This window comes from Spea bombifrons, chromosome 4 (genome assembly GCF_027358695.1).
Source record: "Spea bombifrons isolate aSpeBom1 chromosome 4, aSpeBom1.2.pri, whole genome shotgun sequence".
Taxonomy (NCBI): Eukaryota; Metazoa; Chordata; class Amphibia; order Anura; family Pelobatidae; genus Spea; species Spea bombifrons.
In genome coordinates this window covers 60,721,883-60,743,703 of record NC_071090.1, presented here as the reverse complement: position 1 = coordinate 60,743,703, position 21,821 = coordinate 60,721,883, and the positions used below count along the sequence as shown (strand labels likewise).

The window sequence follows — 21,821 nt, the reverse complement described above, 5'->3', positions numbered from 1 at the left end:
CATCAGACTAGACAACCTTCTTCTCCGTGGTCCAGTTCTTATGCTCATGTGCCTATTGTAGGCGCTTTTGGCAGAGGACAGGGCTCACCCTGACTGGTCTGCAGCTACACAAACCCATATGCAACAAACTACGATGCACTGTGTGTTCTGACAACTTTCTATCAGAACCAACATTACCTTCTTCAGCAAATTCAGCTAGAGTAGCTTGTTAGATTTGACCACATGGACCAGCCTTCATGTGCATCAATGAGCCTTGGAGACACATTTTTCCTGCGTCTAACACATCACATTGACAAAATGCCCTGCATTATATTAGCTTAGCAGTGAAAGCTCTCATAATCTCATCCCATGTCAGCAGGAGAATGAGTCACTGTAGTATACAAAAGAGAATTTGGGCACTTTAACCCCTTAATGACATTTGATGTACCAGGCACGTCACAGAAATGCAAACAGTTAGCAACCATTGACGTCATGGGGCTGAATGAGCTTAGAAAGCCATCTGCAATGACTTTCTTTGCTCGGCCGTTGTTGCTGCAATGCTTTGATATTGTGGCATTCAGTAACACCAAAATGAATTGCTGGAGTTATCAGAAAAATAAAACATTTTAAAAATGGCTAAAGAATAAAAAAAGTAATAATGGAAAAGTAATAAGGACTCCAGTGATGTCACCATGACATCATAAGGGGAACCATCCAATGCCAAATAAAAAATAATACAAATTGAAAAAAATATGTAAAAATAGGTGAACCTTGTGTCCCTCCTGCTAGAAATACAAATTTAAACTTGTCCCCAAAGTAAACAAAACTAATAAACAATAACATAGAATGTAAGGGGGCATTTTACACCATTATAAAATAGTAATACACTGTTTGTACTTATAGCCCTATACATTGCAAAAAAGAAACAAAAACATAAAAACATTGGATATTTGTAAACGCAGGATACACATTAAAATCTATTTAACAGGGGTTTTTTTTCCATTGGCTGCTGTTATTCCTATTGATTTCAATGAAAGCTCAGCTCTCTGTAACTTCAATGGAAGTACTTGTAGAGTCTGTGCAGGAAGTGTACTTAAGTATGCTTGCTGTTTTCAGTAGAGGGAACCAGTGGAATAAGGTAAATGAGACTCCAATCACTAAATAAAATTGTTATTGCCTATTTACAACATTTAATTAAACAATTCGTGAATACCATGTCCAATCTTATACTATTAAAATGCATAATCCATAGTCTATGATATTTTTGATATTATTCCATTATTTTAATTGCCATAATTAAACATCAGAATGAAAAATCTATTTTCCCCAAGAAGATTCTTCTAAACGTTATATGATACATAGTTTGGAGCAGCCAGATATCAAGTAACACATACCAACACCAACTATTTTTATCCACTCCACCGTTTATCCCCGGATAGGAGCGCGTTGCGTCACACAGATGTCAAGGCGGCCATATTGTTTTTGGGCAGCAAGTTGGGTGATCGATTATGCAAGGCAGGTCATGGGGCAACTCACTTTGCTATGTATTTGTCGTGCATATCACGTATAACCTGTATAGAGCCCGCTAACAGAACGCGCCTCAGACAGTAATGTATTTCGTTTTGCCCTTAAACAAAATGGCTGCCGAGCGCCTCTGCCCGGACTTACAGTGACGTGAGACCGTAGTTTTGCCTTCATGCGTGATGAAGCACGTTGCGTAGGAAACGAGACAGGAGCGATAAGTTACTGTTAGGTAAGTGGGTGGGTACCTTCATGCGATAAAATTAGGTTCAAATCAAAACTGAAATACCGGCTTTACAGACACAGTCTTTAGCGTCATTTTCAGTTTATATAAACGTCAAATATACACGCAAAATCACCACTCTCCACAGGAAAGTAACTGCGTGGGAACTCTTTGAATATAGTCCCCACAACAGGAAGCATTGGGCTAATTACAGTATTATTCACTATGACCTGGACAGTGTGACATAATTACTTGGTGAATATGTCGCCGAATTTCTAGTATACCATTTTGCTGTTATTTTAATAACATACTCCAGTTGTGCCAGTTGCTAATCACCTGATTTATCTCTCTTAAATATTGGGTAATAAGAAATTCTTTTCTTTGTAGTATTTATTTTTATGCTGTGGTTTGTAACATGACTTGGTTATTATTTGGAAAACCCACTGAAGAAATTGTACAGTAAATCTATTTGCATCCCAGTTATACCCGTATTTAAAATGTAAATTAGATTTAATGTGACATTAAGCTTTACCTTTCACCCTTAAGAACTGGGAGGTAAGGTTTGCCTAATCGTTTTCTTAAGGGTAATAAAGTTTAATGGCACTGTAAAGAAGAGAGATCCATAGGCGCTATAAAACCCCAAGGGGGAAGTAATCAGAGCAGTGGGAGATGTTTTCAAGCACCTTGTATGCTCTGCCAGCAGGAGACAGCATTGCTGATAAAGGCAGTGTATCACTGCAATCTCCATGAATGAATGAATGCTAGCTATACCAGATCACTGGCTTCATGAGAATGTAGGCCCTTGTAGGCTGGGCAAGTCCTTGACCAAATCTCTCCTCCATACCACCCCACCCCACCCCACCCCACACACACACAACTATATATATATATATATATATATATATATATACTATATATACATACACACACATATATATACATACACACACACACCATAAGAATACCAGTAATGGCATAGATCTCTTGTTAGTGCCCCCCACATGTTGTGAAGGCTTCTGTTGGGACACCTGACCGAATTGTAAACATTTTGGTAGTGACTGCTGATGTCCTCCCTGGACCAGGGTCTCCGATGACCTCCCTGTTGCTGATCACAAAAGGAATTATTGAATAATTATTATATCGGAGAAAATAAAGCACACAATTTTCAAATAATTGTGAAGTCATCATGGTAAAGTCAGGCATTACGACAGAGAACTCTGGGTGGTAGCTTCCAGTAAATTAAATGAGCAGTGCTTCTGGGGTTATGTGTAGCAGTAAGAAAATGACGGCTTGCGTATCAGTCCTGTGAATGTTTTGCACCATTAGCTACGCAGGCCTTGTGTGCTTTACATATAGATACATATTATTTGATGGCAGATAAGAACCATTCGGCCCATCTAGTCTGCCCAATTTCTTTTTCTTCTCTAAAAACTCAGAACCTTACTCAGTAATTGGTCCCATCTTAGATTCAGAATAGTATTAACCTATACCACTTCCGCTGGGAGGCCGTTTCAATTAAATACCACCCTCTCGGTAAAGCAAAAGCTCACATTACATCTAATCTTCTGACCCTCTAGTTAGATTATGATTTCTTGTTCTGACATTGCTTTACCTCATTTGAGGTAAACTTCCTTCCTGTACTTGTTAAAGGGTCTATTGGCACTGACACCCCTACTATAGAAGAATACATATTAAATGACTCTTTAATATGTACTTTAATATGCATTCTTCCAAAATAAAATTAAAGAACTTACCTGGCATAGCAGTTGCAGTCTTTCTGCAGCGACTGACCTCTTCTTTCATGATCCAACTTTTCTTGCCGCTTATTGGCTGCTGGAGACTGTCAGTCAGTGGCAGGAAAGCGCTCCCATTCAAATCAATAAGAGGACTTTCCACGCATGCGCATGGGGTCTGAACAAAACTCCTGCAAGGCATTTAGCTGGGAGATTGTGAAACGAGGAATATGGATCTAAGTGCTTGTGATTTTTCTTTGCGCTTCTCCCTTTGTCTTTCGTGATATGTTTTATCTTGGGAAAGGTTTATTGTTTTAGCCCTTCTCTTAATTATCTGTGGAATGTGAATATCTTTCTATAGATGGGGTCTCCAGAACTGTACACAATACTGTAGGTGAGGTCTGACCAAAGATCTCTATAGTTGCAGAAGCACCTCTCTCTTTCTGCTATTATCACCTGTAACTATGGAACCCCGCATGCACCCTGCATACACCCTCAGAAGTTCCACGTAACACTACTTGTAATTTATTCTTTCACCAAGGGCATTTAGGGGAGACGCTGTTTGTAGCATGTTGATGTGATCACTAAAATGTTCCTTTTACATTTCTATTGATGTTAATGATCATGGTCTCAATATATGGCTTTTGATCTCTGATGCCCATCTGTATCACCAGAGCATTGAGTGAACATGTGGTGTAGCAGCTGTAATGCCATGCTTTTTGTGTCTTTAGTGCGTTTTTCAGTATACATCTGGTTCTGCAGGGTATTTTTGTTTCTTGAGTCCCTGTACACTTTAAGAAGCAGATCACATAACCATAGTGAGAATTTTCTAAGCTATAAAATGTAAATCACACTAAACAAAGCTGATTTAATCTTTTCAACAAGGTATCGTTATAAAATTTGTCTTTTATTGTATAATCTTCACTTATTATTCAGTTTTGCGTAACAGAAATGGTGACATATTAAAATGCTGTTTTCTTTCTCCCCAGGATTAAAGGCGATATCATGACTTTTCAGTGGACAGCGGTTGCCTCTTTCCTTTATGCAGAAATAGGCGTTCTCTTACTTCTCTGCATCCCATTTGTTTCTCCACTGAGGTACAACTTTAACATGGTCCATCATGACATACATATTGTGTGTTTGGAGTGTGTTTAACAGCCCCAAAAAATGATGCTTGCGTGCCAGTGGCAGAAGCAATGGGGTCCTATGCCCAGACAGGATGCTGCTCCACAGACGGCATGCCCGTGCTCCCGATCTCGGGCATGCTTTACATGATGCACATGGGTGTGCCTTTTTAGTTTGCTACAAGTAGGTACTAGCATTACTAGTATGCAACAGCATCTTGCTGGAGAGCTGTTTGAAACCGTGATTTCCCCATTAGTCAGTGCTTGGTTTGTCTGGCTCTTTGCTATCTTCCTAGCATACATTATTACTTTTAATACTGGACTTTGCTTGCTGTGACCCTAACACCAGACCTGATACTAGCGGATTCCCTTTGGTCTGCCACGTGCCCTCAACCTTGGAACTGTTGACCGTTCTTGTGCATTTTTGCAATTTGTTGCAAAGAGTAATTTAACTTTGACTCTGAACAGGGCTTTTAGGTCATACATTCTAGAGGGTTATGGTAAATACCATTGAAATTTATGCAGCTCCATGTTGACAAAAATGTGAGTGATCTAGCATTTTAAAATATATTAAAATCATCAGTTATTTTTGTATATCCTCTAAGTATCAAAACTATGTTGATTAAATCTGATGAGATGAAAATTCTCATAACCAATAACTTGATTAAATGTATATTTTTGGGGTTTGGGTACACCAAAAGTAATACGGGCAATGTTTCTTGTGCAGTATTTTGTTAAAAAAAATATGTTTGTTGGTTAGTGAAATAGCACCTTTTATTTGTAGAAAAGTGTACAACAGGAATGTTGCAGGGATGCTAATTGCTGTTTGCATAAACTCACTTTTTCATACTTTAAAAAAAAATATATATATATGTTCCTTGTTTTTAGATGGAAGCAGATATTCAGATTTCAGCTGTGGGCTACAATATCTCCTTATTGGAACAAAGCTTTTCTTTCCATCATAGTGGTATTGATTGTCCTTTTTCTTGGTAAGTGTTTTATTGAATTGTTTCGTTATTTAAAAGTTAAAGTCAAACCACAGTCTGCTGATTGGACCTCTGTTGTAAGAAAATAAGGCAGTTTTAAAAACAGCATATTGGATACATTTTCATGCCTGAGAACAGCATTACCATACTGAACAGTCGATTGCAGGATTATGTGTGTCATCTGCACATAGACATCGTTTTAAGAACTCTTTGCCCTGTACAATATTTAAGCATTGGGCCAAGCAAGTTATTCATTAACTGTGAGAATAGACCTTCCGCTTCCATGAGGCAGGGTGAGATGTGAACACTGTTCTTACTCTGCATAACCTGTCGGTAAAATATTGTGGAATATAACAACATATCAAAATACCAAAGGATTGTTTGACTGGAATCATCTGATACAGTAAATGCCACATTTGGTGCTTGTCTGTTATATAGGGTCTACCTTAATAATAAAAATAATAAAAAAATGTTCAGAATTTCAGGTGGTGGCAGTTAAAATAGTTTGTTTACAGTTTTCATGTTGATGATTTGTCACATTGTTAACATTTCAAATATTTTTCCTAAAACCTTCTGCTTCTCTGTGGTGAGGCACGTGAACATTTTCCTAAGACATCACCAGCGCCAGACACCACACGTTTTGCTCCATCGGTAACTTCATAGAAATCGAGCTGGAGCAATTCTTTATCTGTAAGGCGAGGAAGAGAGCAAATGCGTTCTGATGAATCCCTTACAATTTAAGCCTTCTAGTTGATATTCTCAGTTATCTGTTAATAATTTATCTTTTGGTTTGACATGTGGTCTCCTGGTAGATAGCGCTGCTTGTGTTCTGTAATTCAAATGTTACTTTTTATAAAACATCACTGTGTTTATACCCACACATAGGTTGAACAATATACACCCTCAGTTTCTGTTTTCCAATAAATCCTCAATATTTCCCAACAATAAAACTCTCGGTATTATACTGCTAGGGCTGCAACTAACGATTATTTTCATAATCGATTAGTTGGCTGATTATTTTTTCGATTAATCGGATAAGAAAATACATGTAAATTTTTCATTTATTTAAAATAATTTAATAAACAAACAGGATGTTAAAAACAAACAGCAAAATAACCAACCTTTTTTAAAAAAAATGCATTTCTTGTTGTTATTTCCCAACCTGCCCCCCCCCAGTTATGCACAGTTGAGCCCAGGCTTGCCATGCTGCCTCCCAGATATGCCACATACCCCCAGATATGCCACTCTACCCTCCCCACATATGCCTTATATACCCTATATGCCTTATACCCCCTGATATGCCACTTTGTCCTCTATGTCAGTGTGCCCTCTGATATGTCTTATACCCCAGATATGCCTTATACACTCAGATATGCCACTCTGTTCCCCCCAGATATGCCACACTGTCCCCCCCCAGATATACCACTCTGTTCCCCCCCAGATATGCCACATACCCCCAGATATGCCACTCTACCCTCCCCACATATGCCTTATATACCCTATATGCCTTATACCCCCTGATATGCCACTTTGTCCTCTATGTCAGTGTGCCCTCTGATATGTCTTATACCCCAGATATGCCTTATACACTCAGATATGCCACTCTGTTCCCCCCAGATATGCCACACTGTCCCCCCCCCAGATATACCACTCTGTTCCCCCCCAGATATGCCACTCTGTCCCCCCCAGATATGCCACTCTGTCCCCCCAGATATGCCACTCTGTCCCCTCCAGATATGCCTTTTACCCCAGATATGCCACTCTGTCCCCCCAGATATGCCTTATAACCCAGATATGCCACTGTCCCCCCAGATATGCCTTAAACCCCTTATATGCCCCTCTGCCCCCCAGATATGCCCCTCTGCCCCCAAAATGCCCCTCTGCCCCCAAATATGCCTTATACCCCCTATATGCCACTGTGCCCCTGATATGCCACCCCCCCAACTTAACCCCCAATGCTCCAGACTCCTTGGTGTCTAGTAGGTGCAGCCGGTGAACTTTTGCGCGATGCGCATAGACAACCTCTGCTGCTGGCAGGCACTTTCACTGGAGTTTCTATGACTGAGCACCAGAAGGTTATGTGATGCCTGTGCTCCATCATAGAAGCCCCAGTGGAAGTGCCTGCAGTGGCGTATGTTTTCTGTGCGCATGGCACAGATGCCCACGCTGCCACAGAGGAGATCCAGGTCCCCTGCAGCTCTGCGGCGGATCCTCCTCTCTGTCTCTGGCAGCCGGTGGACGTTGGGCAATGCGGGCAGACCACCTCCGCTGTGCTGGCCAATACTTCCGCCAGGGCTTCTATGGTGGAGCACCGGACGGTCATGTCACGCTGGTGCTCCATCAAAGAAGCCCAGGCGGAAGTGAAGGACAGTAGGGGAGGATGTCTGCGCACATCGCACAGATGCCTGCCGGCTGTCAGAGAGGAGGATCCAGGTCCATAAAACCGATTCAACTAATCGATAATGAAATTAGTTGGCAACTATTTTCATTATCGATTTTATCGATTAGTTGTTGCAGCCCTACATACTGCCCTGCATCAGTGCAGCAAAATTCAGAAACAATAGTTCTAGAATTGTTTAATTCCCAAACTATGCCCTAGTTAAAATTTTGGGCCTTTTTAATTTTTTTCTCAAGGAATTCTTAATTCGTGTTTGTAGATTTGTATCTCTGGGAGATGTCACAGAACAGCTTGATGCTATAGAACAGAAAAAAGCACTATACAAAGTCACTGTGATGTGTTTGAAATCTCTGAACCAGAAATCAAATGAAACCTAAACATTTCTGAGGTCAAAATTTAATAAACCATGCAGTTAAATGGATATTCCAGTGTACCAGGCATGAGTCGCACCAAATAATCCATATTAACCCCTTCTTTATGCCAGCCAGTGGAAGGAAAGCACTCCCATTAAAATAAGTTGGAGTACTTTCTGGAGATGCCCACAGGATCCCCCCCCCCCGAATGTTCAACAAGCAAATTGCTGGAGGACTGGTGGAAAGGATACCACATGGCAGTAGATATGTGGTCTTCATGAGCAATAGCGGTAGGGAAAGGGGGCAAATCCCCCGAGCATTTGCAGTAGAGACCACACAGATTTGCATGGACATTGAAGCGCGTATGATAACTGACGTGTCCCTTTAAAGTCATGCTGTTTTAATGTTAGTAAGTAATTCATACAGTGCAATACTGTATTACCTGTGGACAGTGGAAGTATGCTGCTACTATTTATCTGATCTCACATGCAACATTTCTGTTTAGTAAACAGGAGAATTCTCTGTCTTATCACCGCCACACCTTTTACCAGTGAAGGGCACACGGGAAGCATAGCTCCTTGGCCTCTGTAACATTTCCTTTTTATTATGTCAACATATTTTTCCAGTAAAGAGCTCATGACCATAATCCCTGTACCAAAACAAACTGTTCCATTTGAATACCATGTCCTTTATACATGGTAATATTTGGTGCTTCCTGTCTATTCACAAAGAGTGAGTTTGCAAGAGTGGTTATTTCCCTGAATTCGCTTTACGCCAACCCCAATGAGCATCTGCTTCAAGAATAGCTTTGATGGACATGTATAAAACATATATGTAAATCAGTGACAAAGTGCTTGAAAGTCACCTTGACTGAACTATGTATTATTTAGGGCTAATCCACCACTTTTTGTGCAGACATTTACCAGGGGTCTTTATAATGTATAGTGAATTATAAGAATTGAAACTAAAACTCTCCAGCCAACTTCTTCTTTATGAATAAACCCAAAGTCGCACACAGAAAATGCCTGAGTATTTACATAAACAGATACATTAATTGATTATACATGCATTATAGTTTAACAGCATGAATTGTTGACCGGCGTTATATTTATGGAAGAAATATTGTAAACATCTCTATAAGATGTTCAGATTGGTTTAAAGCTTGAGAACAGATATTTGTTGTGTTTTGTAAATGTGTACATTTAGCACTCACTCTACATGTGTTTTCATTAACTAGTCTTATGTATTAATAAATAATGGAATAGTATTTTTTGATATTTTTTTCACTACTGGTGTGCCATGTTATCGCAGTATGTAACAGTATAGATAGCTAAACAAAGTTATATTGCGTTATTTTACAGATGCTGCAAGAGAAGTAAAAAAATATTCAGCGACACAAGCAGTAGACAAAAATGCCAAGGTTTACCCAAGTTCCTATGACCACATCCATATGAAACTGTTTCGATCTCAACGTAATCTTTACATCTCAGGATTTTCTCTGTTCCTCTGGTTGTAAGTGTCTTTAAGTGTGAATTTAAGCGTTTCTCAGTAGTCCAGGGTCACTGACTGTAGGTATTCATTGTGCACAGATATACGGAACGGATAAAGTTAGAATCGATCCTTATCGGCCCTTATCAGTCTTTTATCAATCTGAGTGCTATTTGAATGGAAAGTGTTTTTTTTTAATGTAATTTTCTCTGTCATAGTATGTGCTGCACTAATTTCTAGCTCTGTCTCTGGATATTAACATTCATGAACATACTCAGTAGGCAGAACTATTATGAAAGTTAAAGGCTGAAATCCTTTATATAAAAAATCTTATGTAAAATTGTGACAAAACATATACAAACACTAACCTTGACAACATACATATAGTTTTTTTTAATGGTTTTAGTGTATTTTTAAGCTGCACAACATTTTGCATGAATAGAAAGGTGTCAGTGACATAGGCGGATATCAGCAACTCCCTGTGTGGCTGGATGGGGTCCTTTCCAGTTTGTTCTTATTTTGTCATTTCTCAGTTTGTCATGCCACTGACGGGGCAAATTCTAAAAGTGAAAAACAACCCCAAACGCTGTGCTGTTTTGTTCGCATTACTGGTGTCCTCCATTTGCATAATGGATGAAGGCAGAATCGCTGGGAACAAACTAGTCTAATGCACATCGCTGGTGTTTGGCTCTCACCTGAATCCAGGCACAGAAGTTAAGAGGGAAGAATATATGATAAGTGGAGAGCCTCACAGTTCCGTTAATGGGGTTTGACTAATTGTGGTGCAAACATGGGCTGGTTTCTTAGGCTGTTCCTCTGCTTTACTGGAGAGGCAATTGAAACTCTTGGGGGAACCCCAGAGAAACAGTCAACAGTGTAAAATTGCATACTTCAATGTCAGAGGGATTGTGTGAATGTATGTTGTAAAACACACTTCAGTGTGGCTGTCGATGGTATCTCCAGTTCTATCTATCTATCTATCTATCTATCTATCTATCTATCTATCTATATTATTTAAATAGCATATATATATATATCAGCAATAATATGAAAAGGGGGCCATGCAGTGCGGAAGTGTTCACTCACTTGCACTTAAAACAGATGCGCTTTTGTATTTAGCGAATAAAATGTATGTTTCTTCCAAATGCTTGTAGTTAAAGTACATCACACACTCTCCCACTGTATGGTCTGGATTCAACACAAGTCCTCTATAAGCTTCCTTTTGTATCTATGAAATTGCATGTCAAGGTTGGCCAGTACAGTTAGTTTTAAGGGCATGACGGTAAATGTGCACCTTTAGCATTTGACCACAGCTGTGTGACAGTACATGGTGAACCAAAGGCAGACAGTAAATGTAAAATACATTCATTGCTTAATGTACTTCACAGGGTACTACGTCGCGTTGTTTCCCTGATTATGCAATTGGCAGGTGAGATGGAAAGCCACAATGCCATGAAAGCCCAGGTGGAAAACGCTAATCAGGCGGCCAAAAAATACATGGAGGATAATGAGAACCTGAAAAAGGTATGTCTCTTGTGGAGCAGAAAAATCTATGTTGTGTGTATGTATGTTATATGTATATGTATGTTAAACAAATCTGATCAGATGCATGTCATTGAGGTTGATGTAGAAGGGCCTTGAGGTAACTGCTGTGTTAAGTTTTGCACTACCTAGTTTCAGATGAAATGCATTAACTTTCTCAACCACCCCAACTTCTGGACCACTGTCAAAAACTAGAGAGGGATAAAATGTGTTTATGAAAGCAATCGCTAAAGGGTGACCATTCTGTAAATAGAAAGGCAGTTGTATGTACAAGTATAAAATGTAATGTGACAAAACTGCAGATTCTATGGTTAAATAATTTCTCTATGGGAGAATTAGTGATGATGTTTCTCTGTATGCATATGCGAATGAATTATAATGAAAAGAACAAAATATCAAGATGTGAGCACAAAAACATCTTATTTATTGGTTGTTTATATTAACATAAGTCTGCTAATTATTTTATAGGACAAGATATGTGACTGTACACTTACAAATACATACATAGTTTGCATTATGTCATGACACAGATCATTCTTATAAATATTAAATCTGTGCCTTATTACTATCCTATCAGCCTCTGCATGGTAAAGCCTGACTGAGACTTCAAATAAGTCAGCACCATCCTCACTGCCTTGTAATTAGAGAAAGCTAATCCAGCAACTCCTCACAAAATGAAACCCACACATTACACATAAACACTTAGTTGGCGTAATGGAACTAGGACTTTGGCACCCATTTTATTTATGGATTTGCTCTGTTCAAAAATATCCAGAACCCTTATGATTTTCTTGTATTACTAAATATAAATATAACGTTGAATTCAGTTCTGTTATCATAAGTTGACATTGGTTTTATTTTTGTAGTATAACATAAAAACCCTGAAATATGTATTAGTAGGTACCACATTTTAATATTTCTTAGAACTACCTTTTCTGCAGCTTTAAGTATCTTGGAATAAGCATGTTTCAAAGTGTCACAGATTCTCAATGAGGACTCTGTTACATAGTTAGGCTGAAAAGTTGGCCAGGGGGCCTTATAATGTAACTGTTATTTTTGTGTGTATTATTGAAGTAAAATATATTTATTGTGTTGGCGATTTTATACCCAAACAACATGTAATCCCTCTCCCTGTTTTGAATTCAGCAGTCAGTTCAGGTTGTCTTTAATTCAGATAAAATAAGCACACTTCTAATGTTTTGGGGTTTTGTTTGTTTTTTTAGACTATTGAGAGAAGTAAAGCACGTGAAGGTGACCAGGCAATTACAACAGAGAATGAGAAGCTAAAACAAGAAATTGAACAAGGAAAGAAAGAACTAAACAGAACGGTGGAAGGTAAAGCACGGGGTCTCCTGGCAGCAAATTACACTGCCTGTTATAAAGTGGCTACAATATACGGAAATATGAATCATATCTACCAGTCTATTGAATGACCCATTCTACAGTTGTTAAGTTTTGGTTATTAAATTAAGATTCACTTTAAATGGTAAACCATGGCATGCTTCCAAAGAGAGTAGGTTGGACCCTGCAGAGTTGATATTTTATGCTTTGAGATGAAGTTGTCCACACTTCACTTACAACTCCGTGTTTACTGCTTAGAGCTTCATCCTTTCTGTAAATATTCTAACTCTGACATTTATATATTAGGCTATCGTTTTGTTGTCCTATAACTACACAGATGTCGTTAGGTATTCATATAAAAAGGCATGTGCCAACACTAACATTTGGAGAGTCATGGCTCTTTGGCTATCCTAATTGCTTTGGTGTGACCAAACATTTTTTTTCTCTGTATTCCTTAAGATTTCTTTTTCTTACCCTAAGCTATTGTGCAGCAAGGTCCGGTGTAAGAAGTTCTGCTGCCTACAGACTCTTCTGTAAGAAGAAAATAATTGTGTTTTATAAGTGGACACGTTAAACACTAATAAAAAGTGTAGTTTAAGTTTAGTTACTTGTGCTAGACTTATGCAATTTGGTTATGGGGAGTTTAATTATTATAAAGATAAAGTTTTGCTTCCCACTTTTTTACAGTTTCTAACATGAAAACGTTCCAGCTCAGAAATAATGTCTCAAAGCATCAACATTGTGGGATCAAAGCAGATCTGGCCTGCTCAGAGATGTCATATTTAGATGTCACTAGGAGTGTAACATTACTAAGCCATACCTCGATCAGATGGGTTCTTTAGATAACATCAGATGACCTTGTGAAGATCAACTTTCTTAAAAAAGAAACAAAAAGTGACAAACCACAATAGAGAAAATATTTGCTTATTTACTTATGTATGTAAAACAGTACGGTTTACATGTCCAGTCTAAACCACGTTTACTTACCACTAAAATTCAGTCTTACTTTCCAATCGCAAATCTGCAAGCTCCCAGTGATCTTTCAAAATGTATCCCATTGGATGTTGGGAAAAGGATATATTTCTTTTTCATTATAGTGTCTTATACATGTATCCCTCAAACAATATTTAATATTTTTATAGCTCTAGAAGATTAACCGATATATTATTTTATTCTTTCTGCTGAAATTTTACTTGTGTAAGGAATAGGAAACAAAAAACATTTAAAAGTTATAGAAAAGGCAAAATTTCTACATGAATAAAGTTTTATTTGTCAGAAACAGTTTGGGCTCTTAAGTAGAACAGAGTTTCTATTTCTGATGCTGCTTTCAATTAAATCCAACAGAGTGGGTACATTATATATAACCCTTTGCTGTGTATTTCTTGGTTTGAACAGCAGAAATGTAGAATTCTGTTCTTCGTTTGTTAGCGTTCTGCTGCATACCCTTCCTTGAAGTCAACTGAAAAGGGCAATTTGTTAACCGTTATTTTTATTAGCTAAGGACTTCAGTCTGACTTCCCGTTTTTATTGTTGATAAGAGAGAAAGCAAATTTGGTAACGATGATACCTTTATTGGCTAACTGATGCATATTGTATTGAAAACTTTCAAGACTATCTATCTTTCAGGGATATTAAGGAAAGAAGTGAGTCCGCTGCTAGTTCAAACATGTCTTTATTTTTATAAAGAGAGAGCTTTGATATTGGTTACAGCAGGGAAACCACATGATGGATGGATGATGGAAATTGCATGCTGTGGCTTCAGGAAGGTGCTGTTAGCTTCGAGTCGCTCCACAGCATCCTTCCTCAATGTATCATTCATGGATCTAATGATGGTAGACGGTATTACATATAAGAGAAATTATTCCATTCACAACCAGAGCATAAGTAGGCAGAGCACCTGTGTGATGAATATTTAGTTTTTAACTTAAAACGACCACATTTGAATGCATTTCTTATATAATGAATCCCTTAGATTTCTTTGCATCTTAATTGATATTATGGCACACATCATCCATCTTAATGATGTTAATACATTTTGGAGGTTGACAGCACATGGATTTAACTATGAGAATTACTGATTTCTGTAATAAATTACCTTAAAGAATGTATTAACCTCTTGATGACCAGTAATAGTTTGCACCTACATGCTTGAAAGACCAGAGCCTTTTGGCATCCTTTTCATGTGTGTTTTGACCACAGTATTCCAAATTTGCCTTTTGTAGTGTACCTACAACAATTACATGTTGTTTTAAACATATATTTAGTATAATATATGTGATAGATTGTAGGTGACTAGATCAGTTTCATTTACATGGCATCATTTGTCCTCTCAGCGGACTCTTAGGTGATGTTAGGTGTTCCTATTAAATGATTACGTTGACCAGCATCTCCTTTGTACATTCCTTATTAAAGAATGTATTGATTCACTAGGATCTCTGTGCTGAGCTTTATGTTTTACTATCACTTGTTAATAGTTAAGGAGTTTAAGGATTTCATTTCTTCAAATCAGTTTCTTTATATAATGCTGTACTTGTGTAAAGGTTATAAACGTAATATCTTTGTTGAGAAATGGTAGAAACAATGCAATCCTCTCACTGGCCATCCTGGGGGGTCTAATTGACGGTGTGTAAGGTGTAGCCTTTGATAGTTTGTACATTTTGTTCCAGGATTGAGCACATATGTTTCAAAACAGCCACTTACGCTAGCACCCTACGTGACCTAGTGTCCAAGGAGACGTATTTACAAGTTTAACACAGTGTTCCATGCCTTCAGACAACCATTTTTTACATGGTGACATGGAACATTTGTTGTTTGCACTAATGGGTTAAACATGTTGGGAAATGAGGTGGCATTGTGAAACAGTGCTTATTTTGCCCAAACCACTGTTGATTAGTATCATTTAGGTTACTTATGTGAAATATGACATTGCTGCTTGGCACTATGTAATTAAAGTGTGCCATTGCCAACTGCTGGGGAACCCAGGCAAATGCTTACAGAAAAAAACATGAATTACAGAAGGCTTTTACAATAATTTAATGTTAAAAAAGTTTACTGGCACTAAATATTTACAAAAGCACTTCTTATATGGCTTAAACATGTCTGCAAATGCACCCCATGACCTTAAGTACAGCTGTTGGGATATTCTTAGAACCAACTAGACTGATAGTATATATATAAACATTTATTTGGTGTCTACATTTACAAAATACACAATCCTGTGTCAATCCTGTCTCATACTGTTATTTCCCAACTTCCTCAATTCCAAGTGTTGACAGTGTTGTTAATGCTAAAGATTTATGATCTGCGTGTAATCGAGCAGAATTACATTGGTGATAGAAATTACTTTCTTATGGCATTGTTAATGAAGAGGATTTCCTGGTTTAAGCAGTATTTAATTCCAAAATAAGGACATTAGCTTCATTTATAATCACAAAGGAGGATCATTTTCACTTTGAACTAATTAGAGTTGGGAACCTGTATAAATGTAAGAGCTACCATAGTCTACATTTTAACACTATAAATGAAAAGATTGCCTTGGTGTATGATGTTATGGTTCCATACAATTGGCATTTATTGTGGATATCTATTCATAGTCCATCCTACCTGCAAGCCTAAGAGAAATCTAGATATTTTTCCCTGTAAACAAATCTTTCAGTTTTTCCACTTTAATTTATGTTGCAGTTGTTAGTCAATACAGAAATGTATGGTCTCACTGTTTGGTACTCATCTTTATAATTGGTATGGCCCAAATTTAAAGACAGCCATGCAAAGAAGCAAACATCATTTAGTTGGCACAGGAAAAATCATTGCTACAATGGATTTATATACACGTGCTATGCATTATATCTACAGTTATACGTACTATATGTTTCTTATTTTCGAATACATCTTTTGGTCATTAATTTGGTGTTTGAGGAACCATTGTCTTGCTGGCATTGTAGAGTTATCATTCCAATATAAAACAAAACCTCTAAATGTGATTGCCAGTGGATGGGTGAGGGCCTTTAGTCTCTTGCTCATCTCGGTAATGATTGATATAGGCAGATGCACGGGCACATATCCAAAACACTGAAACAATGTGGAGTGTTGTTTTTTTTGTTTATGTCTAGATACCTTGTGCTCTTGATCAGAGATACTGATGTTTGTACTTAAAACAAGGGCAGTGTGCACTGTGTTGTGAAACATTGCAAAATATACTTTAGGGTCATGTTACACGCCTTGGTTTTGATGAATATCTGTTACATATGTTTTATAACAAGTATCATTTATTCATCTTAAAATTATATTTAATGATAAATTATATATAAAATAACACCTATATATGTGTGTGTGCGTATGCACTGCCATTCCTTGACATTATTTTTAAGTATATCGCTATACTTAATATAGTTTTAGAACAAATTATCATTTACTCATCGTTTAAAAAAATATATATAATTCCATTCTCTTAGAATTCAGTGAATAGTATATGGGTATAGTTAGCAGTGTGTGCCTGTCTGCCATACTGCCCATAGATTTTATGGGCTGGTGGCCATAGAAGCCCCAGTAAATGTGCCTGAATAGATTGTATGGATTAATGATCCAAATGTAAATCCAGGTTTTGGCACTCAGGGAACTTTTGTGTTTGCACATTCCACTTTTAGAATATATTAACTGAGCTCTAGCATGTCACACAAATAAACCTTGGTAGATTCATCATTTTATTCTTTACTGTAACAAAAACATACACATGTGTTTATGTTTATAGAACAGCTTTTAAGCACATCCTGAAAGATTGTTAATGGGGCAAATTTTGACATGATTATTTTTTTTTGAGGGGGAGTTGTTAGCATTCAACTGTACTAGAAATTATATTTTTAATTATGCATTATAAAAGTGTTAATTTCAGCAGGGCCATTGGAACAGCACCCTTAAATAGTTGTGGCTATCAAGGGTAACCAAGTATTAATTAATTTCTCATTCATATTCCAGCCTTATCTAAATCACAAGCAGAAGTTAGTGCCCTGAAGAAACAGTCTGAAGGACTTACACGGGAATATGATCGTCTCATAAGGGAACATGAACAGTTGCAGGTAATATTTATTCCCGAATCTCTGCCTTATATCTGATGAGCAACTAGATATTTTGTATACAAAGAACTGCGTATGTACTTTTGTTTCACATTGCTTCATTTCCCAAGCCGCCAAAGGAATCACTCGTAGGATTCTAGATCGTACAAAAAAAAGGGTCAATGCTTTGGTTGTAGGCACGGTATATGGTGACGACCAGTCATAAAAGAAAATAATTCCGTAAATGAGAGATGGTTTAAATTATACAAAGTTAATGCAAATTGAATTTGTACATTATGCACATCACAAATATACATTAATGCATACAGATGCATCAGGAGATGAGAACCCTGCCCGGAGCTTGTCATCTAGCGTTATGGTATTTTTATACGAACTTCCAGTCAGGATTTGTGGGCTTTTGAGGGCCTCGCTTGAGAGCTTACATTACATTCAAAACTGATACTGCTTACAAGTAAAGAATTGAAATAAACCTATGCATGAGCAGTGTGAGAGCTACTGGTAAATGTTAGGGCAAACATACAGTGTTCCTATTCCTTGGCGAGTTCTGCCAAGATGCCGAGCCAGCGGGGAGTCTACTCTGCAGGGTATTAGTGCAAGGCAAAGAGGATTTGTCAGTATCAGTGTGTCTGGGATATTTGTGTATTTTCCCCCTAAATATTTAATTGGGAACCACTAATCTCACAAACAGTGCTCTGTGTTGTTTCATATTTTTGGAACTAATGCTTAGAAGGATCAACAAATATGATTGACAGGTTTTTTAATACCTTTTCTACTTCTGTCGCTACATTGACAAAATACACAAATCTACGTATGTTTGCTATGCTTCTTCTGTTTCAATACTCCCTTGCATTTAACTATAAGGGATATGACAAACGCTCTTGGCTCATGAGCACTTTTCATGTTCACGTGTTTGAGAAACTGTAAAACTCTTGTCTTTAAACAAAGCACTAAACATTTTGAATTGTATTGTTTTATATGACCTACAGTGCCTACATTGTAATTTTTTGATGGTGTCAGTAATACTCATACTCTGCTTCCTTGTTTTTTGTTTCCAGAATACCACAGATGAAAGGGTTAATAAGAAAGACGAGTAGTTATTTAAGCAAAGACACGGCCGACACAATTCTTTGTCTTCGTGGAAGCTGTCTGCTGGAAGAACAATTCCATTTTCCTCTCACAATAATTGTGTGTGTTGGTGTTTTAGTTTTTGCTGTTTAATATAATGATCTTTTCCAGAGCGAATGGCCCTGCTGATTATTAATGGGCACCACAGCACTGATACCTAATGTTTAACATTCTTAGAAGCATTTTAGACATGAGCAATAGCCAATGCTACCAGATACCATGGCGTGGTTGCAACCTCAATCAGGCTGCTGTATCTGTTTGAAGAGCTTTAGACCTGTCCACCTTCTCTTTTGTTGGGTTTCTACAAAAGGATTTCAAGTTTCTTTTGCAAAGAAGGCAGAACATTGAATGCATCCAAGTACTGTGCAAACATCCTGACTATGTGACATTTAACACCCTTTATTTTTGTTATGAAATCTGTTTTGCACTTAATGCTCTGTTCATAAATATGTTTATTTTTCTTAAAAGCATAGGAATTTATGTTTAATTGTTTGATTAAGCACGGGTTTTAACTTTTATGGCTATGTTTTTTTGTGCCATTAATATTCTACTTTAAAATACAGTTAATTGTAATTGTTTTAATGGTGCTTTACCTAATTGATTTTTCTTGGTTCTCCAGTCCTCAGCGATTTTGGCCGGCTACAGAGAAAAGTGACAGCTATTACAAAAATACTTGGTACTGAATTATTACGCTGGGTGAATGGCATATACATTATTTTATTGCCTGGTCCAGATTTGACAACATTTAATTTGTGATATTTCAAAACATTGATATGTGTTTACATGTGTACACATATCGTTGCATGCTGTGAAATTGTTTATTTTTGTAATTTATAAATATATATACAGCTTTTTCATATATTTGATATTTTTGCTGCACACAAATGTTTTTGCACTCAATACCAAAAATCTAGTTTGTTAATTCACTTTATAACATAAAATTCTCCGAACACATTTTGAAATATATATTATTACATAAAGTTTTACTAATAATATAAGATGTAGAGTAAATTAGTTCACTCCACCTACTCTAGTATGTGTAGAAATCTCTCGGCAATAAGCAGTGAACTATATGTTCAGCAACATTGGTTTATTGGTCAGCAAAAAGTGCCTTGGTTGATGTGATTAAAAGATTCTGCAAGTCTTCAATATGTCCCTGAAGCATTGAGTATATCTATGTTTATAATAGTCAATGTAATCAAATTTAACCATTCTCATAGAACAAGGCATGATGCTTATGGAATGGGAGGTGACAGGTTTTACAAGGGTATAAAATCTAATAAAAAAAAAAAAATCTGCTGGGTATTACATTAATTAAACAGCTGAACTAGAGGATTTACTAAAAGTGATGAGTGTATGTCCAGCATTATGAATGCTTATTTTAACATGAATTGACACAAATGAATAACGCATTTTTCACATATTGGAACGCAATCGCTCCAAATGACCTCTGCACCTGTAACTCACTCTTATTTCCAATGGGACATCTAAGACTACACCTGAAAATGAATATATTAATGGTATTGTTCTGGTAGCAAAATGTTAATTTTGCGGTCTGTGCCAGTTGTACCTGAACTAAAACAGAATTGAAGTTGATATATCTCAAAGATGCAGACCTTGTACACAATGATATAAGTGCTTGGCTGTCTAGTTTATTAGAATGGTTATCCTTATTACAATGGTTAGTAATACTTTTAGGTTTGAAACATTTCTCTAGTTAATAGTTTTTTCTTAAAATTGTACCTTGCAAAAAATGTGTACTTTACAACACAACATTTCCCCTGCACGTTTTACTAGATAAATTCATAACAAGTGGGTTTATTGAAATAAATATCTATCAACCATTTCCCGTTTACATCAGTACATGTATTATGACAATGGTGGGATTAATAACAATCTCAAATGTGCCACTAGTGGGTTGCACTCAGGAAAAGAACATGTGTGGTTAAAAGAATACTTCAACTATTTACTTTTATAGCAATTTGCTAAAGAGGAGGTTGGAAGGATACGCGGATGCTTGCAAGAAGTGGGCAGTCATTGTTGTTATTTATTTATAGCTGGCATCTGATCTTTGGCATAGCTTAATAAATAACAGTCGTATTGCCAAGCACTTAAAGAATGGAAGCTTTCAAATTTACAGCAAACTCATTAAAACAAGCATGTTTCTTGTACCGTTTACGATAACTTTGATGTGGTCCACAAGTTGATTATCTAGTCCTCGGCTGAATCTTTTGCATCTAAAAAACCTTATTGCACAGAAAATGTGATGCTGTTTACACATATGCCAATATTACCTTTTATTTTTATTAAATACTGTATCACATCAATAAAGATTTGTTTTGTTATTGCATTATATGAAGTTGTTCTGCATTCTTTACGTTCTGAACGTCTTTGCTCCCTATGCAAAATGTTACTGGGGAAAGAAAATAAAAAAAACCCCCAGAATTCATCACAGTTTTTTATGGAAGAATCTGATATGTCACTTTATAAATATAAGTGAGAAACTGCGTAACATGATTGATATACAATATCAGGCAATGTAAAACCATATCTTTACCGAAACATTAACAACTCCTGGAGTCTCCCATATCCATGCAGGGATTATTGCTTATTTAGCATATTTAAATGTAATTCATATATATTTAGTTTAAAAAGAAGAGATATTTTAACACATGGGATACTGAGAGGCATAACTAATGCTACTGAACTGTTCTCCCTTATACTTAACCTGCCTGCACAAAGATGCCTGATCCAATTAAACACAGGCAGAAATAATCCTGAGAACAAGAACAAAATGGCATACACAAAATGTGGGTTTCAGATAAATACATTGTCCTTCTTTAAGTCTATAAACACCATTACATTGATAAACGTATTGCATTTACGATGTAGGATTCTCAAAAACATTTCAGCATTATATTTGTAATAAGTGATATAAG

The 21,821-nt window shown here is 37.0% G+C and overlaps 1 protein-coding gene across 2 annotated transcripts; it reads left to right on the top strand.

Moving 5' to 3' along the window:
• Positions 1-1,679: 1,679 nt before the first annotated feature.
• On the top strand, positions 1,680-21,235 carry BCAP29 (B cell receptor associated protein 29). 2 transcript variants are annotated; one of them, XM_053465700.1, is made up of 8 exons: positions 1,680-1,732; positions 4,446-4,553; positions 5,469-5,569; positions 9,679-9,829; positions 11,194-11,329; positions 12,571-12,682; positions 17,660-17,760; positions 18,813-21,235. In XM_053465700.1, exons 2-8 carry the CDS (start codon positions 4,462-4,464, stop codon positions 18,849-18,851), a joined length of 732 nt encoding a protein of 243 aa, XP_053321675.1. In that variant the 5' UTR covers positions 1,680-1,732; positions 4,446-4,461; the 3' UTR covers positions 18,852-21,235. The 2 variants fall into 2 exon arrangements, with proteins under 2 accessions (XP_053321675.1, XP_053321677.1); XM_053465702.1 differs by lacking the exon at positions 1,680-1,732 and adding an exon at positions 1,961-1,978.
• Positions 21,236-21,821: the final 586 nt, after the last annotated feature.

What these genes read in the sequence shown, in the direction of transcription:
- BCAP29 (XM_053465700.1), top strand. Translation starts at nt 4,462, where the DNA reads ATGACTTTTCAGTGGACAGCGGTTGCCTCTTTCCTTTATGCAGAAATA. An exon ending in TTTTCTCTGTTCCTCTGGTT is followed by an intron (nt 9,830 to 11,193) that starts GTAAGTGTCTTT and finishes TGTACTTCACAG; the next exon opens with GGTACTACGTCGCGTTGTTT. An exon ending in ACTAAACAGAACGGTGGAAG is followed by an intron (nt 12,683 to 17,659) that starts GTAAAGCACGGG and finishes TTCATATTCCAG; the next exon opens with CCTTATCTAAATCACAAGCA.